General features: G+C 37.2%; 1 protein-coding gene across 2 annotated transcripts in view; it reads left to right on the plus strand.

Moving 5' to 3' along the window:
• The window catches only part of ROS1 (ROS proto-oncogene 1, receptor tyrosine kinase), a 97144-nt gene that overhangs the window by 66161 nt on the left and 11588 nt on the right, over positions 1-19395 (plus strand). For both annotated transcript variants that reach the window (XM_081032931.1, XM_081032932.1), the window contains exons 36-42: positions 3451-3586; positions 4799-4961; positions 6483-6547; positions 7485-7614; positions 13486-13583; positions 13828-14031; positions 15001-15135. In XM_081032931.1, coding sequence (XP_080889057.1) covers positions 3451-3586; positions 4799-4961; positions 6483-6547; positions 7485-7614; positions 13486-13583; positions 13828-14031; positions 15001-15135 — 931 coding nt within the window. The remainder of the gene's footprint in view (positions 1-3450; positions 3587-4798; positions 4962-6482; positions 6548-7484; positions 7615-13485; positions 13584-13827; positions 14032-15000; positions 15136-19395) is intronic.

The following is a 19395-nucleotide window of genomic DNA, read 5'->3' on the forward strand; positions in this document are numbered from 1 at the left end:
GATATTATTAGCCCCTTATTGGAGGCGTTGTTTGCAAATATCTTCTCCCATTCGGTTGGTTGCCTCTTTATTTTGTTGATGGTTTCTTTTGCTGTGCAGAAGCTTTTAAGTTTGATACAGTCCCATTCATTTATTTTAGCTTTTACCTACCTTGCCTTTGAGGTCAAATTCATAAAATCGTCTTTGAACCCAAGGTCCATAAGTTTAGCACCTATGTTTTCTTCTATGCAGTTTATTGTTTATGGTCTTATGTTTAGGTCTTTTATCCATTTTGAGTTGATTTTGGTACACAGGGACAGACAGAGAGCAGTCTAGTTTCATTCTTTTGCACGTGGCTTTCCAATTCTCCCAGCACCATTTATTGAATAGGCTTTCTTTTCTCCATTGTATGTTTTTGGCTTTTTTGTCAAAAATTATGTGTCCATATTTATGTGGGTTTATTTCTGGGATTTCAATTCTATTTCTTTGGTCTGTGTGTCTGGTGTTTTTTTATCATGCTGTTTTGATTATTATTGCTCTGTAGTACAAGCTGAAGTCAGGGAGTGTGATACTTCCAGCATTATTTTTTTTCCTTAGGATTGCTGTAGCTATTTGGGGTCTTTCTCCATAGAAATCTGGTGATTTTTTTTTTTGTTCTATTTGTTTAAAAACTGCCACTGGGATTTTGATGGGGATTGCATTAAATCTGTATATTGCTTTGGGTAATATGGCCGTTTTAACTATGTTGCTTCTCCCAATCCATGAACACGGAATGTCTTTCCATTTCTTTGTGTCTTCTTCAATTTCTTCTAAAAAATGTCTTACAGTTTTCAGTGTATAGGTCCTTCAAATCCTTGGTTAAGTTTATCCCTAAGTATTGTACTCTTTTTATTGAATTGCAAAATGAATTGTTTTTTAAATTTCTTTTTCTGAGATTTCATTTTTAGTATATAGGAATGCAATGGATTTTTGTACATTGATTTTGTAGCTGGCAACTTCACTGTATTCATTTATTATTTCTAATAGCTTTTTGGTGGAGTCTTTAGGGTTTTCTATATATAGCATCATGTCATCTGCAAAAAGTGGCAATTTAACTTCTTCATTCCCAATTTGGATGCCTTTTGTTTCTTTCTCTTGATTTCTCTGATTTCTCTGGCGAGGACTTCCAACACTATGTTGAAAAGCAGAGGTGATAGGGGACAGCACTGTCTTGTTCCTGAATTTTACAGGAAAGGGCTTCAGTTTTTCACTGTTAATTGTGATATTAGCTGAGGGTTTGTCATATATGGCCTTTACTATGTTAAGGTATTTTCCTTCTATACCCATTTTATTAAGTGTTTTAATCATAAGTGAGTGTGTATCTTGTCAAATGCTTTTTCTGCATCTATTGATATAATCATATGATTTTTGTACTTTATTTTGTTTATGTGGTATTTCACATTGATCGATTTGCATATGTTGAACCATCCTTGTGCCCCTGGGATGAACCCCACTTGATCGTGATGTATAATCTTTTTAATGCATTGTTGTATTCGATTTGCTAGAATTTTGTTTAGGATTTTTGCATCTGTATTCATCAGAGATATTGGCCTGTAATTTTCTTTTTTTGTGTTGTCCTTACTGGGTTTTGGTATCAGGGTAATGTTGACCTCATAAAATGAGTTAGGAAGTACTGTCTCTTCTTCAATTTTTTGGAAGAGTTTTTCAGCAGGACTTGTATTAGATCCTGTTTGAAGGTTTGGTAGAATTCACTAGTGAAGCCATTTGGTCCCAGACTTTTGCTTTTGGGAAGGTTTTGGATAACTGATTCAATTTCCTTACTGGTGATCGGTCTATTTAGATTTTCCAATTCTTCATGATTCAGCCTAGGAAGGCTATATGTTTCTGAGAACTTGTCCATTTCTTCTAGGTTATTGAATTTGGTGGCATATAGTCCTTCATAGTATTCTTGGATGATCCTTTGTATTTCTGTGTCATCCGTGGTAACTTCTCCTCTTTCATTTCTGATTTTGTTTATTTGTGTCCTTTAATCTTAGTAAGTCTAGCCAAGGGTTTTTCAATTTTATCAATCTTTTCAAAGAAGTAGCTCTTTGGTGCATTATTTTTTTTCTGTTGTCTTTTCTCTATTTCATTTAGTTCTGCTCTGATTTTTATTATTTCCTTCCTTCTGCTGATTTGGGGTTTCATTTGTTCTTCTTTTTCTAGTTCTTTCAGGTGTAACCTGAGGTTGTTTATCTGGGATTTTTCTTCTTCCTTGAGATAGACCTGTAATGATATATATTTCCCTCTTATTACTGCTTTTGCTGCATCCCAATAATTTTGGTAGGATGTATTTTCATTCTCATTTGTTTCTGTGTATCTTTTGATCTCTCCTCTTATTTCTTTTTTGACCTAGTCGTTCTTTAAAAGTATGTTGTTTAATCTCCACTTATTTGTGGCTTTTCCTGCTTTCTTTTTGCAGTTGATATCCAATTTCAAAGCCTTATGATCAGCAAATATGCTTGCGGTGATTTCAATCTTCTTAAATTTTCTGAGGCTAGTTTTTTGTCCTAATGTATGTTCTATCCTTGAGAATGTTCCATGTACACTAGAAAAGAATGTATAGTCTGATGTTCTAGGATAAAGTGCTCTATAAATGTCAGTTATGTCCATTTTGTCTAATGTGTCATCTAGGGCTGGCATTTCTTTATTTATTTTCTGTTTGGATAATCTATCCAAACTAGCTGTCAGTGATGTATAATTGTGTTTTGGTCAATTTCTTCCTTCAGTTTTGTTAGTAGTTGCTTTGCATATTTCAGTGCTCCTTGATTGGGGCATAAATATTTGTAACTGTTATGTATTCTTGTTGTATAGTCCTCTTTATCATTTATCATTATGAAATGTCTATCTTTGTCTCTTATTATCTTTTTATCCTGAAGTCTGTAATGGATATAAACTCTTGCACTCTGCATTCTTAATACAGCATGCCATTATATTGAAAGCATTCCTCAGGTCTTCCGAGGAATATAACCCCGACATATCTGGGCCCAGAAATGAATTTGTTAATATTTGTTATAATGTAATGTAATATAATATAATATAATTATAATATAATTTTTTATAATAATTTGTTTATAATAATTATTATGCAAGTGTGTTTTAGTTTATTTTGACTCTGGTTTATGGGTGATTTTGAGAAATAAGTTCTGATATGAAGTACTTCAACTTGTTTATAAGCATTATAAGAAATATATTAAAATTTACTCTGAGACATGAGATGAAAAGTGAGATGATATAAGTTATGTGCTTTCATATGGTTTTGTAACTAGATTTAATTAATCTTTCTATTATGGGCATATTTTTTCAATCAAATTTTCTTATTCTACCAACAGTGTTCTTATAGATAAACACTTAAAATGTATTGTTAACTTTTCCTAAAAGAAAAAGAAAACAATAATTTATTTTGTAAATTATTGTCTTTTTTCTTTATAGTCTGGCATAAAAGATTAAAGAATCAAAAAACTTCCAAGGAAGGGCTGACAGTTCTCATAAACGAAGACAAAGAGTTGGCTGAGCTGCGAGGTCTGGCTGCTGGAGTAGGACTGGCTAATGCCTGCTATGCGATACAGTGCGTAACTGGGGCCGTCATCATGGGGTACCTAGATAAAGAGGGGCAGGATTGCCTTGGTTTATGCCCATTATCCTGGCATAATTATTAATAACACACCCTTCCACTTTTAAATGTGACCTGGAATAGATAGAAAAAGATGCAAAGGAAAATAAGCAAAAATCAGTTGCTTTCCAGTGTTTTATCACATAGTTCAAAAATAAATGAAACACATAAATAAATAAACATATACACATAAAAATAAATAAATAGTATGTTGAAGAGAGTAGATGGTAACATGATCCTCTGAGATAAAGTAATTTCAAGGGTCTCATGTGTGTGTGCTATTAAGCAATCTAATTGTTTTCAGAAGTTGTATCGTGATTGCCTACAAAATCTCTTTAAGATAGATGAGTTTTGAACTTCTGTTGTCATCATAACTAAAGAAAATATTTACATGTCTTATACAAGGCATTATATTATGATCTACACAAAAAAGAATTATATAGTCATAGCCCTTGAAATTTATAATTCAAGACATAAAAAATGAAGGATTTCGGGTTGACACAGAGGTGATCTAAATTAGCTATTAGGAGATGACTTTTCCTTGAGAAAATACTCATTACATCTTACATTCAAGTTTATCTTTTAAAAACTCAAAGCATTTTAAATGCAGATGCATTTTTCCTCCTCATAATACTCCAAGTGAGAAGCTTGGCTTTCTAAAAGTTAACTTGCTGGAGATGGAGTTGTTTTTTGTGGTCATAATAAATTTTGTTTTACGTAAGAGATCAAGTGTGTACAATAAAGTAAAAGCATTTTAGCTCATAGATCCAGATGTATTTATTATTAATTTTCAATAGCTTTTTACACAATTGCTAACCTGAAGAAATAAATAATTGATAACTTCAAAAAAACAAGCTAAGCAAAAAAATCTTGAGGCAATGAACACACAGGCATGTTTCTATCAAAATGAAAGTGCCTAGAAGCTAAGTGACATGGTCTACCTGGGTTTCGGAGTAAGGAAGGAATATTCTAGATGGTTGACTAAGGAAGGAATCGGAACACAAAATTCCATGTCACTGTATCACATAGAATACTAACTACAGTGTTGCAAAGCCATGAGATTTCTCTTTCTTTTTCCTCATAGTGTTTCTCTTTCAAACACTAATACCAACACCAACTTATAAACCATATGTATTTTGTGAGACCAAAAATATTGTTATTTTCCAGTACTCTTCCAACCCAAGAGGAGATTGAAAGTCTTCCTGTGTTCCCTCGGGAAAAACTGACTCTGCGTCTCTTGTTGGGAAGTGGGGCCTTTGGAGAAGTGTATGAAGGGACAGCAGTAGACATCTTAGGAGTTGGAAGTGGAGAAACCAAAGTTGCAGTGAAGGTATTGTGGATTTTTTAACTCCTTGACATCTTATGTCAGTACATTTCATGGACCTACATGGATACAACTATAATAAAAGATAAATGATCTCAATGGAAAAGAGAACTGATAACAGGTAGCCTATTCATGGCTACAGAAATCACAGTTTTATTTTTTTCCATTTCCTACATAAGCTCTGTAATTCATAGTAACCTCTATGGTTACTAACTAGTTAGTAACTAACTAGTAGAGATGCTAGAAGAGAAGTGGTTGTTAAGCATGTTCTCAAGGTACTAGGCAATAGGGCGGATTGTAGCTATTTTAGGCTCCCTGACCATATCGTGTCAGTTGCAACTGACGCAATACAACCATTGCAGTTCAAAAGCAGCCGTAGTCAATATGCAAACCAATGAGTGTGGTTATGTGAGTTAAATTTTATTTTTGAGAACTGAAATTTGAATTTCATATAATTTTCACGTGTTATGAAATATTGTTCTTTGTTTTGTTTAAATTTTTTCAACCATTTAAAAATATAACATTCAATTATACCTCAATAAAACTGGAAAAAAATAAAACAAAAGTGTAACAACTATTTTAAGATTACAAGCTGTACAAAAACAGGTGGCAGGGTAAAATTGGTCCATAGGCTGTAGTTTGCTGACCCTTGTACTACACATATTCATCATGGTATATTTAATGTAGCTTTAAGGAAGTACTGGACATACTCTCAGATTTTTATAAAACTTTCTTTTGGTTGAGGGATGATAATTTTTTTAATGCAATTGAGCAATGTCCTGATCACAGCTTGTTAAGAATTTATTGCTTTGAGGCTGTGCTATACAACCAGAAAAGCGGGCCAAATTCTCTCACCTGGTTTAAATAAATGTTTATTTTTCTCATATAACAAGATGCCTACTGGCTTTAGTGCAGTGTTGAGTCAGGTTAGATCCATTACATCTGAAATCCTCTTGACTTTGTACATGTATGTTGCCTCATGGCCCTAAGATGGTTGTCAAAGAACCAGGCATCGCATCTTCATTCAGGCCAGAACACTCATTGACCAGAACTAAGTGATATGACCACCCCTATTTGCAACGGAGGCTAGAGAATTGTAGAACACGATTTTCATGATTAGCTTAAACCAATTGTCTGGGACTAGACACCTTGCCTCTAAGAAACAAATTAGGGTATTGATAGCAAGGAAGTAGGGGGAGACAGATATTGAGTAGAAAACTTTGAAAATTAAGAAATTCTTCTACATGCCAAATTTGGTCTCTTTTTAAAATTTCTACCTTTTGGAGAGACTTTGTGTAAATATTACTAGATCTTGTATCTATCAGATTTTCCTGTTTAAAAATTTCAGTCACAGGAGCTAACTTTTGAATAGGTTTACAGAGCACATGCACATGTGTTACCCATTTTCTATTTTGAGATTTCAGGGTGGATATTACAAAACAAAATAAAGATTATCTCCATTAACTCACTGAGCTCTTGGAAATCAGTCTGCTGTACTGATTCCTGGCTTGTTTTTATGTTGCACAGACTTTGAAGAAGGGCTCTACAGACCAAGAGAAGATTGAATTCCTGAAGGAGGCACACTTGATGAGGTTATCAGGGGAGCTCTGAAATAATTTTCCCTTTGTATGGGTTGGAAGCTTTTATGGCTGACTGGTGGGTTCTTAACATTTAAACTGACCTGACCTAACAGATCAAGCCCAAAATGAGCATGGCTGAAGTTTAGACAGAAATATGCCTATAGTGACAAGTATTCCATAGAAGCTGGTCTTTTAAGCCTGGGCACAGGCAGTCCTTGGACAAAAAAGTTTTCCTTTCATTTACCTTCGATAAGAAGTGAGTTTAGCAAATGATTTCTGAAGCGGTTCAGCTTTAAACGTGCTTATGTTCTTCTTAATGTGTGATGATGGGTCCAGTAGACCGAGAAAGGGCGAGTTCTCCTAAGTACAGTAATATCAATGAAAATATCCCGTGTCTTGGTAGGTTATCTTCAAGGTTAGAGTCAGTTAATGGTCATGAAAATGACTCAGACATCTTAAAGGGAAGACCTGAAGTGGTGGTTGATGGGGTCCCAAACTGTGTCATTAGATCAGGGCTTACTCCCTTTGACATCTTGAGAAAAACAGTCATAGCCAAAACTGCGTGTTTGATTTGTTTCTGTAAAAAAGAGAGAATAATATCTCATCCTTGTGACAACTGAAAACAATATTTTCAACTATCTTTTGAAGAAGGATATTAGTTAAATTTACTTTCTTTTCCAAAATGTAAAATACTTAATATAAATGTTATTTCTTCTAAAACTCACCATATTCTCTCCATAGGCAACTGGCCACTAGGGGTTGCCATATTACCTTTGTAAGGCAAGCACTGACCAGCACTTGGAAAGGCGGCTTTCATTTATGAGAGAGAGAAAAAAAATCATGTGTTTTGACGGGAACTGTAGATAAACAATTGCTCTATTCCATAAGGGCCCTCAGCTAGGACTTCTGTCACAAGCAGTCATCCCGCTTGTCTCTTTCCACCTTTTAGCAAGTTTAATCATCCCAACATTCTGAAGCAGCTTGGAGTTTGTCTGCTGAACGAACCCCAGTACATAATCCTGGAATTGATGGAAGGAGGAGACCTTCTCACCTATTTGCGTAAAGCCCGGATGAACACGGTAGGAAATTGGTTTTGTAATGCAAATGCTCTATAATATCCTATTAGTTTTCTTTAAATTCAATAGGCTGCAATTTTGGCCTATGGTAGAACCTTAGAAGACTTCCTTGGAAAGAATTCTTATATTCCCATCGTGGGATTAGGACAAGTGTTCTATAGAAGCTGGTCTTTTAAGCCTGGACACAGGCAGTCCTTGGGAAAAAGGACTTGCTTTGTCCTTTTGGACTAATTTCTGGCATTTTCTGTGATTTGAGTGTGTTTTCAGTATTTTAACAGGAAAATAGGTCCCTCACTGCCAGAATCACGTTTTCTGGAGAACGGAAATTGTGTGGAGTTGGAAAAGATACATCTTCCTCTGTACTTATTCTATTTGTCTGTCCTAAATTGGTATTTCCAGCCCTATGTCTTTACTGAGTACTAGAATTATGGGTATATATTCCCACCCAATTGACATATCTGTTTGGATTTTAATAGGCATCTCACAGGTATTGAGGGCAACACAAAACTTGATTTCATACATCCTCCTCCAAGCCATCCATCCGAGTCTTTGCTTTCTCTTTTCCTTCAACCACCCCAACAGTTCCTGTCATCTCTACAGTTCTGCCCACAAAATGCAGCCTCAATCCATTCTCTGTTCTCTCTCCAGTGCCTAGAGCAGTGCCTGGCACAGTGTGGACCCTGGAAATACCGTGGGATGAGTGCCAGGGGATGCCGGCACTTAGGGGAACCTGCTTTATACCTTACATGAGAAACGCATGAGACAAAGCAAGTTACTAAAATTTAAATCTGTAGATTTAAAAACAAATTGGTTTTCATTTCTATTGAAGTACACAGTGTATCGCTGAAAAATTAAATATCTGACAATATTTATAGTGTTTTTCATTATCTCATCCCATGCTGTATCTGATCCCCACATCCTAGGCGTCTACATGTTTCTTCGGATACCTCCAGGTTCCTAAATAAATACTCTGCTCATACGGTACATTGCTTTTTTAATCTTGGGGGAAATCTATTGACTGCCTACTATGAAAGGTAAAGATTTATCTCTCAGACTCATTTATGTATCAGCCCAAACCCCACCAGCTCTACACACAGAAAAACTTTGTTTCCTCCTTCCTCTGACAGTACCACAATTTTCATTTAAATCAGTATTGCAGGTTTACATTACTATAACTACTCAATTACTATTTGTAGCTAAGTTACTCAAATGCCGTGATTGTTTTTTATCCCTTAACCTAGTTGAATAAATGTCTTCTTCTTTTCCCATTTGCTTAGTTTTGTGTATATGCAAACTTCCCGACAGAATTGTAACACTTTTCTCAATATGATTAAATCTATCAGATAATCCAGCACTCAACCATTTTCGGGGGGGGGGCACTTCCCTTCTGGGTTCAGTACGGAAGCATAGCTACACAGCTATTATCTTAGGGGTTTCCTTCACGTTGACCCTGGCAATTTCCATGTTGGACCTTTGTTCCCTCTATCCCATGATTTCTTTGTTCTCTTTTAGAAAAGAGATAGCATGCATGTGAGGCAAAATATTCTTTTTTTCCCCTTTCTCTTTTTTGAGAAAATATCCTTTACTCTTCCCTCACACTAGATTCATAATTTGGCTGATTCTAGCTTGAAAACCCCTTTTCCTCAAAAATAAATGCACTGTCTCTGTTTTCTAGCTTCTACAATTGCCTTTGAGAAGTCTTATGTCCTTCTGATTCCTGGACTTAGTATGATCAGTGATCTGCTTTCTGTCCCTCCTCTTTGGAAAGTTTTAGGAACTTCTTATCTGTGGTAATTTTTAACCGTCTCAGCACTCAGCTTGTAAAATCATCCCCTTCATTTCTGGGATTTTTTCTTTTCATATTATTTCTTTGATAATCAATAAAACTCTTTGTTCCCTCTATTTCCTTGTTATAGAAATCACATTGAATAATGGACCACTTTGTTTTATCCTTTTGTTTTATTAGTTGTTCTCTCCTATTTTCCAACTCTGTCCTTCTGCTTTCAATTCTGGTAGATTTTGTCAACCTTTTTGTAGAACTTAAAATTTTAATTTTGCACAAAATTTTTCTTATATGTTGGCCACATCTTAAAATAATTTTCTTTTTTTTTAATACATGCAAAATCTTCTCTTACTTTTCCTAGGATACTAATTATAATTTTTTTAAGTATTTGATTTGTTCCTGCATGGTCCTGATTTCCCTTCTTCTTTGTTCTGAGGTCTGTTTGTTAATGTGAGAAGATTTTATCAAGATTTGATAATTTGTGGCTGGTCTTCATATTTAATAGTGAAGCCTAAGGTGCTGACCTTAGAACCTGTGTTTCTGGGGCAACTTCCTTTTGGTTGTCAGGTGGGACCCTACTGTTTCATAGGGGCTGGCCTCATGACAATGTCTGGATGTCTTCCCTGGAAGATGTCTTCCCAGTTTCATCAGAGAGGAATCTTCTGGTCTCCTGCCTGGGCAATAAAGCCTGAGCCTCAGTTCAGGGAGTCAAGCTGGAGAAGAGAGCTGGAGGCCTCAAGGCTCAGTATGTGGATACTCATTTAGTTCCCCTCTCCGTTTTCAGCACAGTACCTTAACATGATTGGTGTCTTTGGACATGGTGATGTTCTGGTTCTGTGTGTGTGTGTGTGTGTTCTGAAGAGGAATGCTTCCTGCTGCAGTGGGAAGATCTAGGATCTAATTAGCCCTTAAAATAAACCCCTGCAACTAAAGATTGAAAACAACAACGGGGCTTGGAGCTGAGCTGTGCCCTCCACAACTAGATTGAGGGACAACTGCCTGGAGAAACACACTGTCCCCCAATATTCCCCAATAAAATTAAAATAATAATAATAAATAAATAAACTTCTAAACATTCCTCTTGCTTTCAGTTCTGCCCCTTACTCCTGCATTCAGAGATACTTGCTACCTCCAATTCCAAAGTGAAAACAACTTAATTCTTGTCTTCTCCCTCTGCAGGCAGTCAGCATTCATCTCTCTTGGCTCTGCCAAATTTCCATTCCTCCATCTGCTTTCCTTCTTCCAAAATATTTTTTGTGCTATATCTATTCTCGTGATTTATTTGCCCTTGTGAGATTATAAAAATTCCCCTCTACTGTCATTTTAGTAAGATTTGTGGAGAGAGTAGAACCAAAAATGTATCAATCCCCCATCTTTAATAAAGTTTATCCATAGATTTTTTAAAAGTTTTTTTGGAGGAGAGAAGAGAGGATGAGATAGACTGGAAGAAAACATGAATCCGCTTCTTCCAGATTATTCCTATTTCTCTAGGGTCCTAATGGTTATAATCATTAGTTCTCAAGTGCACTTCACTTGTTCCACTGCCTTTCCTGCCAGCTGCCCCGGACCTCTTCTGTGCTTCGTTTCCCTGCCTCCAGCCTTATAGGACAGTGTGCTGTTAGGTGCCGAGTGCTGGAATTAAGGTCTAGGCCCTTAGTGGAATACCTCAGGCTCTGAGCCCCCATCATGCTGAGTTCATTTGGAGCCAGCCATCTCTCCACAGAGCATGCTCAGAAGAGGCAACATTCCAGCAGAGCTACCACGTATCCTTCTCCCATCCCTACACTCAAACTGTTTTGTTGGGTTGAATGCATAGAAATTGACTGCAACTAGGCCCACAAACTTTAGTCTAGTCCTTCATTCTCAGGGTCTCAGTTTCTGTATCTGTAAAATAGGATGTTAAATCAAAAACTTCCTCAAGCTCCTTTTAGCTTTGATCTTCTACAATTTTATTAAGATATAAAAAATTAAAAACAAACAAACCAAGCTATTAAAATAATACAAATACATATCCAGAAACAATTTAATTCATCAGATATTTGCTGAGTGTGTATGGTACGTGGTGAAGAATGTGGCTCTTGCTTTCAAGGAACTCTCCACATGGTAGGGAGGTAAGTCAAGTATTAATGACACATTTTTGGTGGAAAGTGGGAGGGCCTACTAAAGTGGAGTGGAGAATATGGTACTGAAGCATAGAAGAGAGAGAAAAGATCTCCAGCTGAGGAGTCCTGGGAAGTCTTTGTGGAGGAGACATAACCAAGGTGGGAGACAGAACAGTCTCTGAAACAATAGCCAAATGAGGCGTAAAAGGCTTTGATTGGGGAGAGACCTGGAGGGAGGTTTACTATGTCCGGAGGGTTTACCAAAAAATGATAGATGATAGCCCAGGGCAGCATCTGGAGGCAAGGAAGGCCAGCAAGGGGTGGTGAGGTGTCCCAACAGGTTGTCACAGAGGCTGTCAAGAGGAAGCGATAGAGATCCAGGCAGGTAGGCAGCCAGGCAGGTAGCATTCTGAACATCTGTCCATAGAAACAGGACGCTAGCTGCTAGGTAGCTGCTAGACTGAAGTTTAGGAACAGGGTTCTCTGTGAAGAGAATCTTCACAAGGAGGGTTGGTTTGCCAAGAACAAAACAGACTTTCGTTGACAGAGGAACCAGTGCACAGTCAGGATACCCAGCAGGGACTCAGACCAGACTGTGAGACCGGCATCAAGTGGACCTGAGCAGGGCTGCGGGACTGATTCTGGGGAGGAAGGTCTAGCCTTCAAGGTCATCAGACCTTAGTGTGGTTGAGCAGGACCATGGCAGTGTTGAATCCCAGAGTATCAGGATTCTTCCTACTGGGGGGACAAGACATGAACGTGTTAGGGGAGGCAGAGGGAAGAGCACTTAAGAGCACCCATCCATAAAGAATTGAGGAATTTCAAGGTTGGGAATTATTATAGATGTTCACTGAAGGATGTGGATGGAAATCAAGAATAAGGAGTGCATTCCAGGAAACAATGATAGAAGGAATATGGAAAAGAGGTTGAGAAATGCAGAGCAGGTGTAAAAAACTACAAGTGGCCCAGTGTGACAGAAGTGCAGATTGTGAGAACAGAACTATGGGGGGCAAATGGACGTAAAGCGAGGCTGGGGCTGCCCTGGAGGCTGTGCTCAGGAATCTGGAACAGACCCTACGGGCAGTGGGTCATAACGGGTGAGCTAATTAAAGTACAGAAGGCTTGAGACATGGGAGTTCGGGATGAGCCAGATAGAAATGACAAAGACGTGAAGCAGGGGAATTGCAGGGAGACGGCCTGGACAGACAGTGTGTGAATGTAGCCTCGGGGCAGGAACTTTGAGTTGTTTCTAATTGGTACTAATTGGTACTCATGAAAACTTCAACTGGCTTTTTTCATGTCGAAATCATGGCAGCCAGTATAGGCTCAATTTATTGGTTCTGGCTTTCTTCGGGAAGAGGAGTAATCTGTGGCCTTGAAATAGAATCTGTATCGCTAACAATTTATATGGGGCTCATATGAGGAACAAGCTCGTTGTCATCACTGACATTATAGTGTGACAATGGGCCTTGAACTAGCTAGCACTGATTACATTATCATTATTACTACTTATGAGAGCAGCTATTGGTTATTAAGTGCCTGTTATATGCCAGCCAGACTACATATCTTCCCTCAAATCCTACCCAGTCAGGATTATTGTTATTTCTATTTTACCCACGAGAAAGTTGCTGAGTGAAGAAAACAAAGTGAGTAAGTTCACACAAATAAGTAGCAGAACAAGGTTTCACATTTTGTCTGTCTGAACCAATACCCTGAGCTCATTCCAACAAAGATCCCCTATTGCCTCGGCCTACTAAATGTATAGTCCTATTTATGTATATTTGGGTAAAAAGCATATAAATTTAGTTCCTTTCCTCTTTGCTTCAATTCTTGTAACCATAACTAAAAATTCCTTCAAAACATCATATGCATGTGTGTACATGCATATATACGTATCCATTTACATGGCTGTGTGTGTGTGTGTGTGTATGTGTTTGTATTTTGTGCAAATTGGAAAAGTGCCTATAATCTTTCTTCCATTTCTTACAGTTTCATGGTCCTTTACTCACCTTGCTTGACCTTGTAGACCTGTGTGTTGATATTTCGAAAGGTTGTGTCTACTTGGGGCAGCTGCACTTCATTCACAGGTACAGTGAATATCCTGGATACAAGGTTCTTATGGATATTGGCACAATAACATCTGTAGTTTGAGTGAAACATACAAGAAAGTTAAATATTTTCATTCCTTCAAAATAGCAACAATTTCTGTAAAAAGACTCTCTCTTCTCTCCAGACCTACTAGTGTTACTTGTCTGATCTCTGGAACTTTATTATTATTATTATTATTATTATTATTATTATTATTATTATTAAATAGAGCTTCTGCCATAGGGATCTGGCAGCTCGGAATTGCCTTGTCTCTGTGAAAGACTATAGCAGTCCATCACGGATAGTGAAGATTGGGGACTTTGGACTTGCGAGGGACATCTACAAAAATGATTACTATAGAAAGAGAGGAGAAGGCCTGCTCCCTGTTCGGTGGATGGCTCCAGAAAGCTTGGTAGATGGAATCTTCACTACACAATCTGATGTATGGTGAGCTTAACAGGACAGAGAAATGTGGGAACGACCATCCAATGTCATATAATTTTGTTTTTTATGTGATAAAACAGAAGATCAGAGAGGTTGTGATTTGCCTTAAACTAAAGTGAAAATTGATGGCTAAGATGGAATGATTCCTGGGTCTCAGCAGTTTACATACCTCACTCCAATCAGTTCTGATCCTTTATCTTACTAGTGTATGTGAAATAGCTACATATACTTCAGGTATTTTATTACTCTCCTGAAATGTAGAGGCTATGACTAAAAAGAAGTGATACTTATGAATTAATGTCTGTGTGTCCAAAGGCCCACTATTTGGAGATGTTTGGTCATTAATTTATAAATAGACTTTAAATCATGAATCTTGAAAAGATTAGGACATTGAGGAGATTTGGACAGCTCTTTATTATTTGAATAGGACTCCTCAATTTTGCTTGTTGACTGCTAACTTTTGATTAGAGTTGCTCAAAATATAAAGATTTGTTCAATAACGTTTAAACTGAACTGGCTCTAGGCAAAATTAGGGGTGAGATAAAATTAGTCCTCAGTGCTACCAGTTTTTATTTGTGCCTTCCCTCTCTACATTTACTAGCACTCAAACTCAGGAAAAACAGAAAAGCTGAAATGTTTCCTTGCTGACCCCTAAGTGTATCTGCATGTTGACACTATCAAAGCCTTAGACAATTTAGATTCAGCCAGGGAGGAGGAGCAAAGTGTGTGTGAGTGTGTGCACGCCCTCTAAACCTCCCTGTCACCTTTGAAGTGTTGCTTAGTATGCAGTTGCTTGTTCTACTTTTTCTTGGGGTCAACTTGCTTTTAAGTTTCCCATTTGTCTTTTATGGGGCCAATAACGTCGATCACAAAGTAAACCCCCATAGCCCCAGGAATATTAGGTGGGGGAAACTACTGTAAACATGATGTTTATTATAAGTGTAACTAAAGCAAACTCTCTAATATCATTAGGTCTTTTGGAATTCTGATTTGGGAGATTTTAACTCTTGGTCATCAGCCTTATCCAGCTCATTCCAACCTTGATGTTTTAAACTATGTGCAAACAGGAGGGAGACTGGAGCCACCGAGAAATTGTCCTGATGCTCTGTAAGTTAATTATGTTAACATAAGGACCCCAAAAACAAAAACATGTGCACATGCAATTGGTATGGTATTTTAAAATAATAAATGGAATTTACATATTTGTATATCCTACATAAAATATAAATTATCACACTTAATTTACTAAATATGTAATGGTTTTATATATATACATGTACGTTATTTCAGAAACAAAATTGGAAGAGTAGAATATATTTATACTCCTTGTTAAGTGTATTCTAATAAATAAATAAAAGCTCTTTGTGTGTGTGTGTGTGTGTGTGTGTGTGTGTGTGTGTGTGTGTTATTTTATTTTGGAAGACCTGATTTGACTAATATCTTAATCTGCAAATTAAAGGATTCTGTTAAGTAAGAATATAGTGTTTAAAAGTTGGATTGCAGTTGTTGATACAGCTAATATAGCTAATATTGTGATATAGTTCTACTAAAAACAATATAGGTTGTTATCTGTTTATGAACTTAACATGAAGTGACTAAGTATTAATGACTCTATCAAACTGATCCTAGTCACTATTAAATTCTAATAAATTTGTGATTCTCAAAAAGTACGTGGTTTTGATCTCTTTTAAAAAGAAAAGCAAGCCAAGTTATTTTGCTGAGTATTAATCTACCTTTCTGTGAAGAACCTCAGCAGAAATATTAGGTCCTGAAACTTTTTCCAAGTGGTGCTTTACCCAAGAAGTTTCTAAAAGCACATACAAGCAACAAATATAAACTCCTCTGTTATGTGCATGATACCATGCTAAGGATTGTATGATATACAGAGCTGTTTAAACCAGGGGCATGGTTCTTCAGCATCTCAGAATGTATTTTGAAAGAAAAGACACACACATGGAGCAGTTGGATAACAAGCCAACACGTAATAAAGTGCTAAACTGTGTGGTACAGACAAGTGCAAAAGGAATTAGCAGTATGCGGATACGCACCATGGTTGTGCTGCCTTGACTATGCTGTGTTATTTAGAGGACTATTCAGACTGGAGCCAAAAGATGATTAAGAACTGGGCACCTTGGTTGGGTGTTCTACTGGTGAATGTTTTTGTATTATTTAAATCTTCCAGCTAGAAAAAAATTTGAATCACTTCTTGTTTGTGATTTAGCTTTTATAATCTCTGGGATATTTACAGGGAGGTCATATATATATGTATATATGACATACACATACATGAATAAGTTTGGTGACAGTGCCTAAAATATTATTCAAATATTTTGGGGGTGATGGAAAAACTTCTGTAAGTTAAGAATAAGAAATTATACAAAATGTGAAAACCTTTGATGTAGGGCTTGAGGGGAAAACCCCAACATACCTAAATGCGAAATACATTTTTATTAAATAATTAGCAAACTAATCACTATTTTGCATCTCTATAATTTTATCTTGAATAATTATTCAGTTGGCTATATTATTGCTCTAATTTTATAAAAATATGGTTTCCATGAAACCAAAGTTTTCTATTGTTGGTTTTGAAGTTCATTTGAACATTAGTAATTAAAAAGTAAACAAAATTCCCATCCCTCCCTCCAAGTGCTGTATGACTCTCAGAGCCCCAGGAGGGGTTAACTCATTGCCAACCAGGAAAACAAGCTGTGCTAGGAAATGGAGCTCTGAGCCATGCCATTCAATCTGGCCACAGCCTTAAGTTGTCATGATAAAGATTAACTACTCTCCTTAGAGAACAGAGGGAGCTGGTTTTTATTTGAAGCAGTTCTCTGAGATCACAGGCCCAGCTTAGAGGGTTGAAAGTCTGCACTGAGCCATGCTTCACCTTCTATTCACTGCTTAAATTCTCAGCACCTGGATGCACTCTGGGTCAGGTGAGCCCATAGGTGGATACACTGTGCTCAGCTATTAATGGAATGCGGGAGTTCAGAGCATTCCTCCCTTCTTTCCATAGCCTGGGATGTGTGGTGCAAAGTCCAGTCCTCAGTAGTCTCTTGGCTTTCAGTTTGCACAACAACCACACCGCTTCTGAGAAGCAATGGGATCAAAGGGCAATCTACTTCAAGTGAAAACTCTTTGGGGTTCTCTGACAGATGTAGTGGAAACTGGAATGACTGGAAAGTTTCTCAGATGGAGGGAGCAACAATGGGAGAAAATGAGGCTCACCATCTTATTTTTACCCCTTAAACATATGTGCACCTAGATGCCAAGTGAGTCTCTCCAAGATTGGCATAATACGTAAGGGAGTTTTTAAAATCTCTATTTTATACGCTTTGTTTAAATACCTGTGGAAACTTACCTCCTTAATTCTGAAAGATGCCATGGAGTTTTCATCTGTTGAATGTTAATTGCTTTATGAATTCAAGGACTTTACTCAGAGACACTAATAATGAACATGATTAATGAGTCTCGTGTTATTTTGAAAAAAAAGGCAAAAGGGAGTAAAGCGTTGGCATGGTGAATGAAGGAATTTGAACCTGAACACTTAGCTACATGAGATGTTTCAAGTATCATGAGTGTGTATCTGTTTAGAGCTGGAAAAACCAGCCCAGGTAAATTTTGACAAAAGTGAAATATCTGTAAATTTATTTAGAGTAATATGCTTGAATATGTGTAACTGTAAGTTTGTGCAAGTATCTAATGTATTATATTGAATTGTGACAAGTGCATATTTGTACAGAAAGAACCCTATGCCAAAGGAAAAGCTAATTTAAATTAAAGTTATAAGAAATGCATTTTTAAGGATTAATCTGGAAAGCTTCTTCATTTTATTCCACTGCCAGCTTAATGCCTCTTTTTTGTGTGTTGTTAAAGATTTTATTGGGGAAGGGGAACAGGACTCCACTGGGGAACAGTGTGCAGCCCCAGGCCCCTTCTCCAAGTCAAGTTGCTGTCCTTTCAGTCTTAGTTGTGGAGGGTGCCGTTCAGCTTCAAGTCATTGTCCCTCAGTCCCAGCTGTGGAGGGCGCAGCTCAGCTCCAGGTCCAGTTGCTGCTTCTAGTTGCAGGGGGCACAGCCCACCATCCCTTGCAGGAGTCGAACCGACAACTTTGTGGTTGAGAGGATTCGCTCCAAGCAACTGAGCCATCCAGGAGCTTAGTGGCAGCTCAGCTCAAGGTGCCGTGTTCAATCTTAGTTGCAGGAGGCGCTGCCCACCATCCCTTGCGGGACTCGAGGAATCGAACTGGCAACCTTGTGGTCGAGAGCCCACTGGCCCATGTGGGAATCAAACCGGCAGCCCTCGGAGTCAGGAGTATGAAGCTCCAACCGCCTGAGCCACCGGGCCAAGTCCTTAAGGCCTTTTAAGAACCCAAGTTGTACTCTTTACTTTTAAATGACTGTTGCTTTATTGATATAGTGCCAATATTCTTAATCTAGGGCAATTTATGCTCTCATTTGTCCCTGGATGGTTAGACAGAAAGGTTTTCTATACTACTGGGTCATATGTTTTTGCCATCAGAAAATTAAGAATAATAATTAGACTCAAATTAAGCCTCTGTAGATGAAAAAAATAGGAATATTAGCTTAAATAAATTACATAGATTAAGCAAGAGGTTGAACTTTTGGTGGGTACTGTGAAGAAGTGAGGTGTAGAGTGGCTACATGGCAACTAAAGATGGATACTCTCTCTTCCCTCCCTCTCTCTCCTCCTCTTCCTCCTCCCTACCTTTCTTCATTGTAGTTTTTTCTTTCTCTCCTTCTAAATAATGTCCATTAAGTGTCTTAAAATCCTTTGCAGAATGAGGCAGGTTATAAATAAATAAAATAAGTAAAAATTTCATAATTGAAATATGACAAGTCTTGAGAGAGCCTATTCTCTGGCAATATCTTTGAATCATAGCTTTTTTTTTTGGAGAAAGGATATGTTTCCTGTGGAGAATTATACTTTCTCCTTTCCCCTCCTAAGACAATGCTTAATCATCAAGATTCTACTTTAACTACTAATTAAAATGTTTAACAATTTAACATTTAATTTCAAATCTAATCATCATTCATTGGGATTTTGTATCATCCCTGAGTCTAAATGCCACAGGTTATAAAAAAATAAATTTAAAAGATTAGATTCTTAGCTACAATTTTAATTTTTTTAAAATAAAGCCAAATTTGGTATTCTATATCTAGAATGTAATTTCCTTGTCATATATATGAAAAGTCATTAGACCAATACTGGAAAATAGGCCAATATCAGGTTTCCCTATAGTAATCTGATATTGAATACTAGTAAATCTGATTGAGGTGTTTGTGAAAAAATAAAAGAGATAGAAGTGGAATTTGCATGTCACATTATAATGGAATAAAGATTATA

This window comes from Rhinolophus hipposideros, assembly GCF_964194185.1.
Source record: "Rhinolophus hipposideros genome assembly, chromosome: 3".
Taxonomy (NCBI): Eukaryota; Metazoa; Chordata; class Mammalia; order Chiroptera; family Rhinolophidae; genus Rhinolophus; species Rhinolophus hipposideros.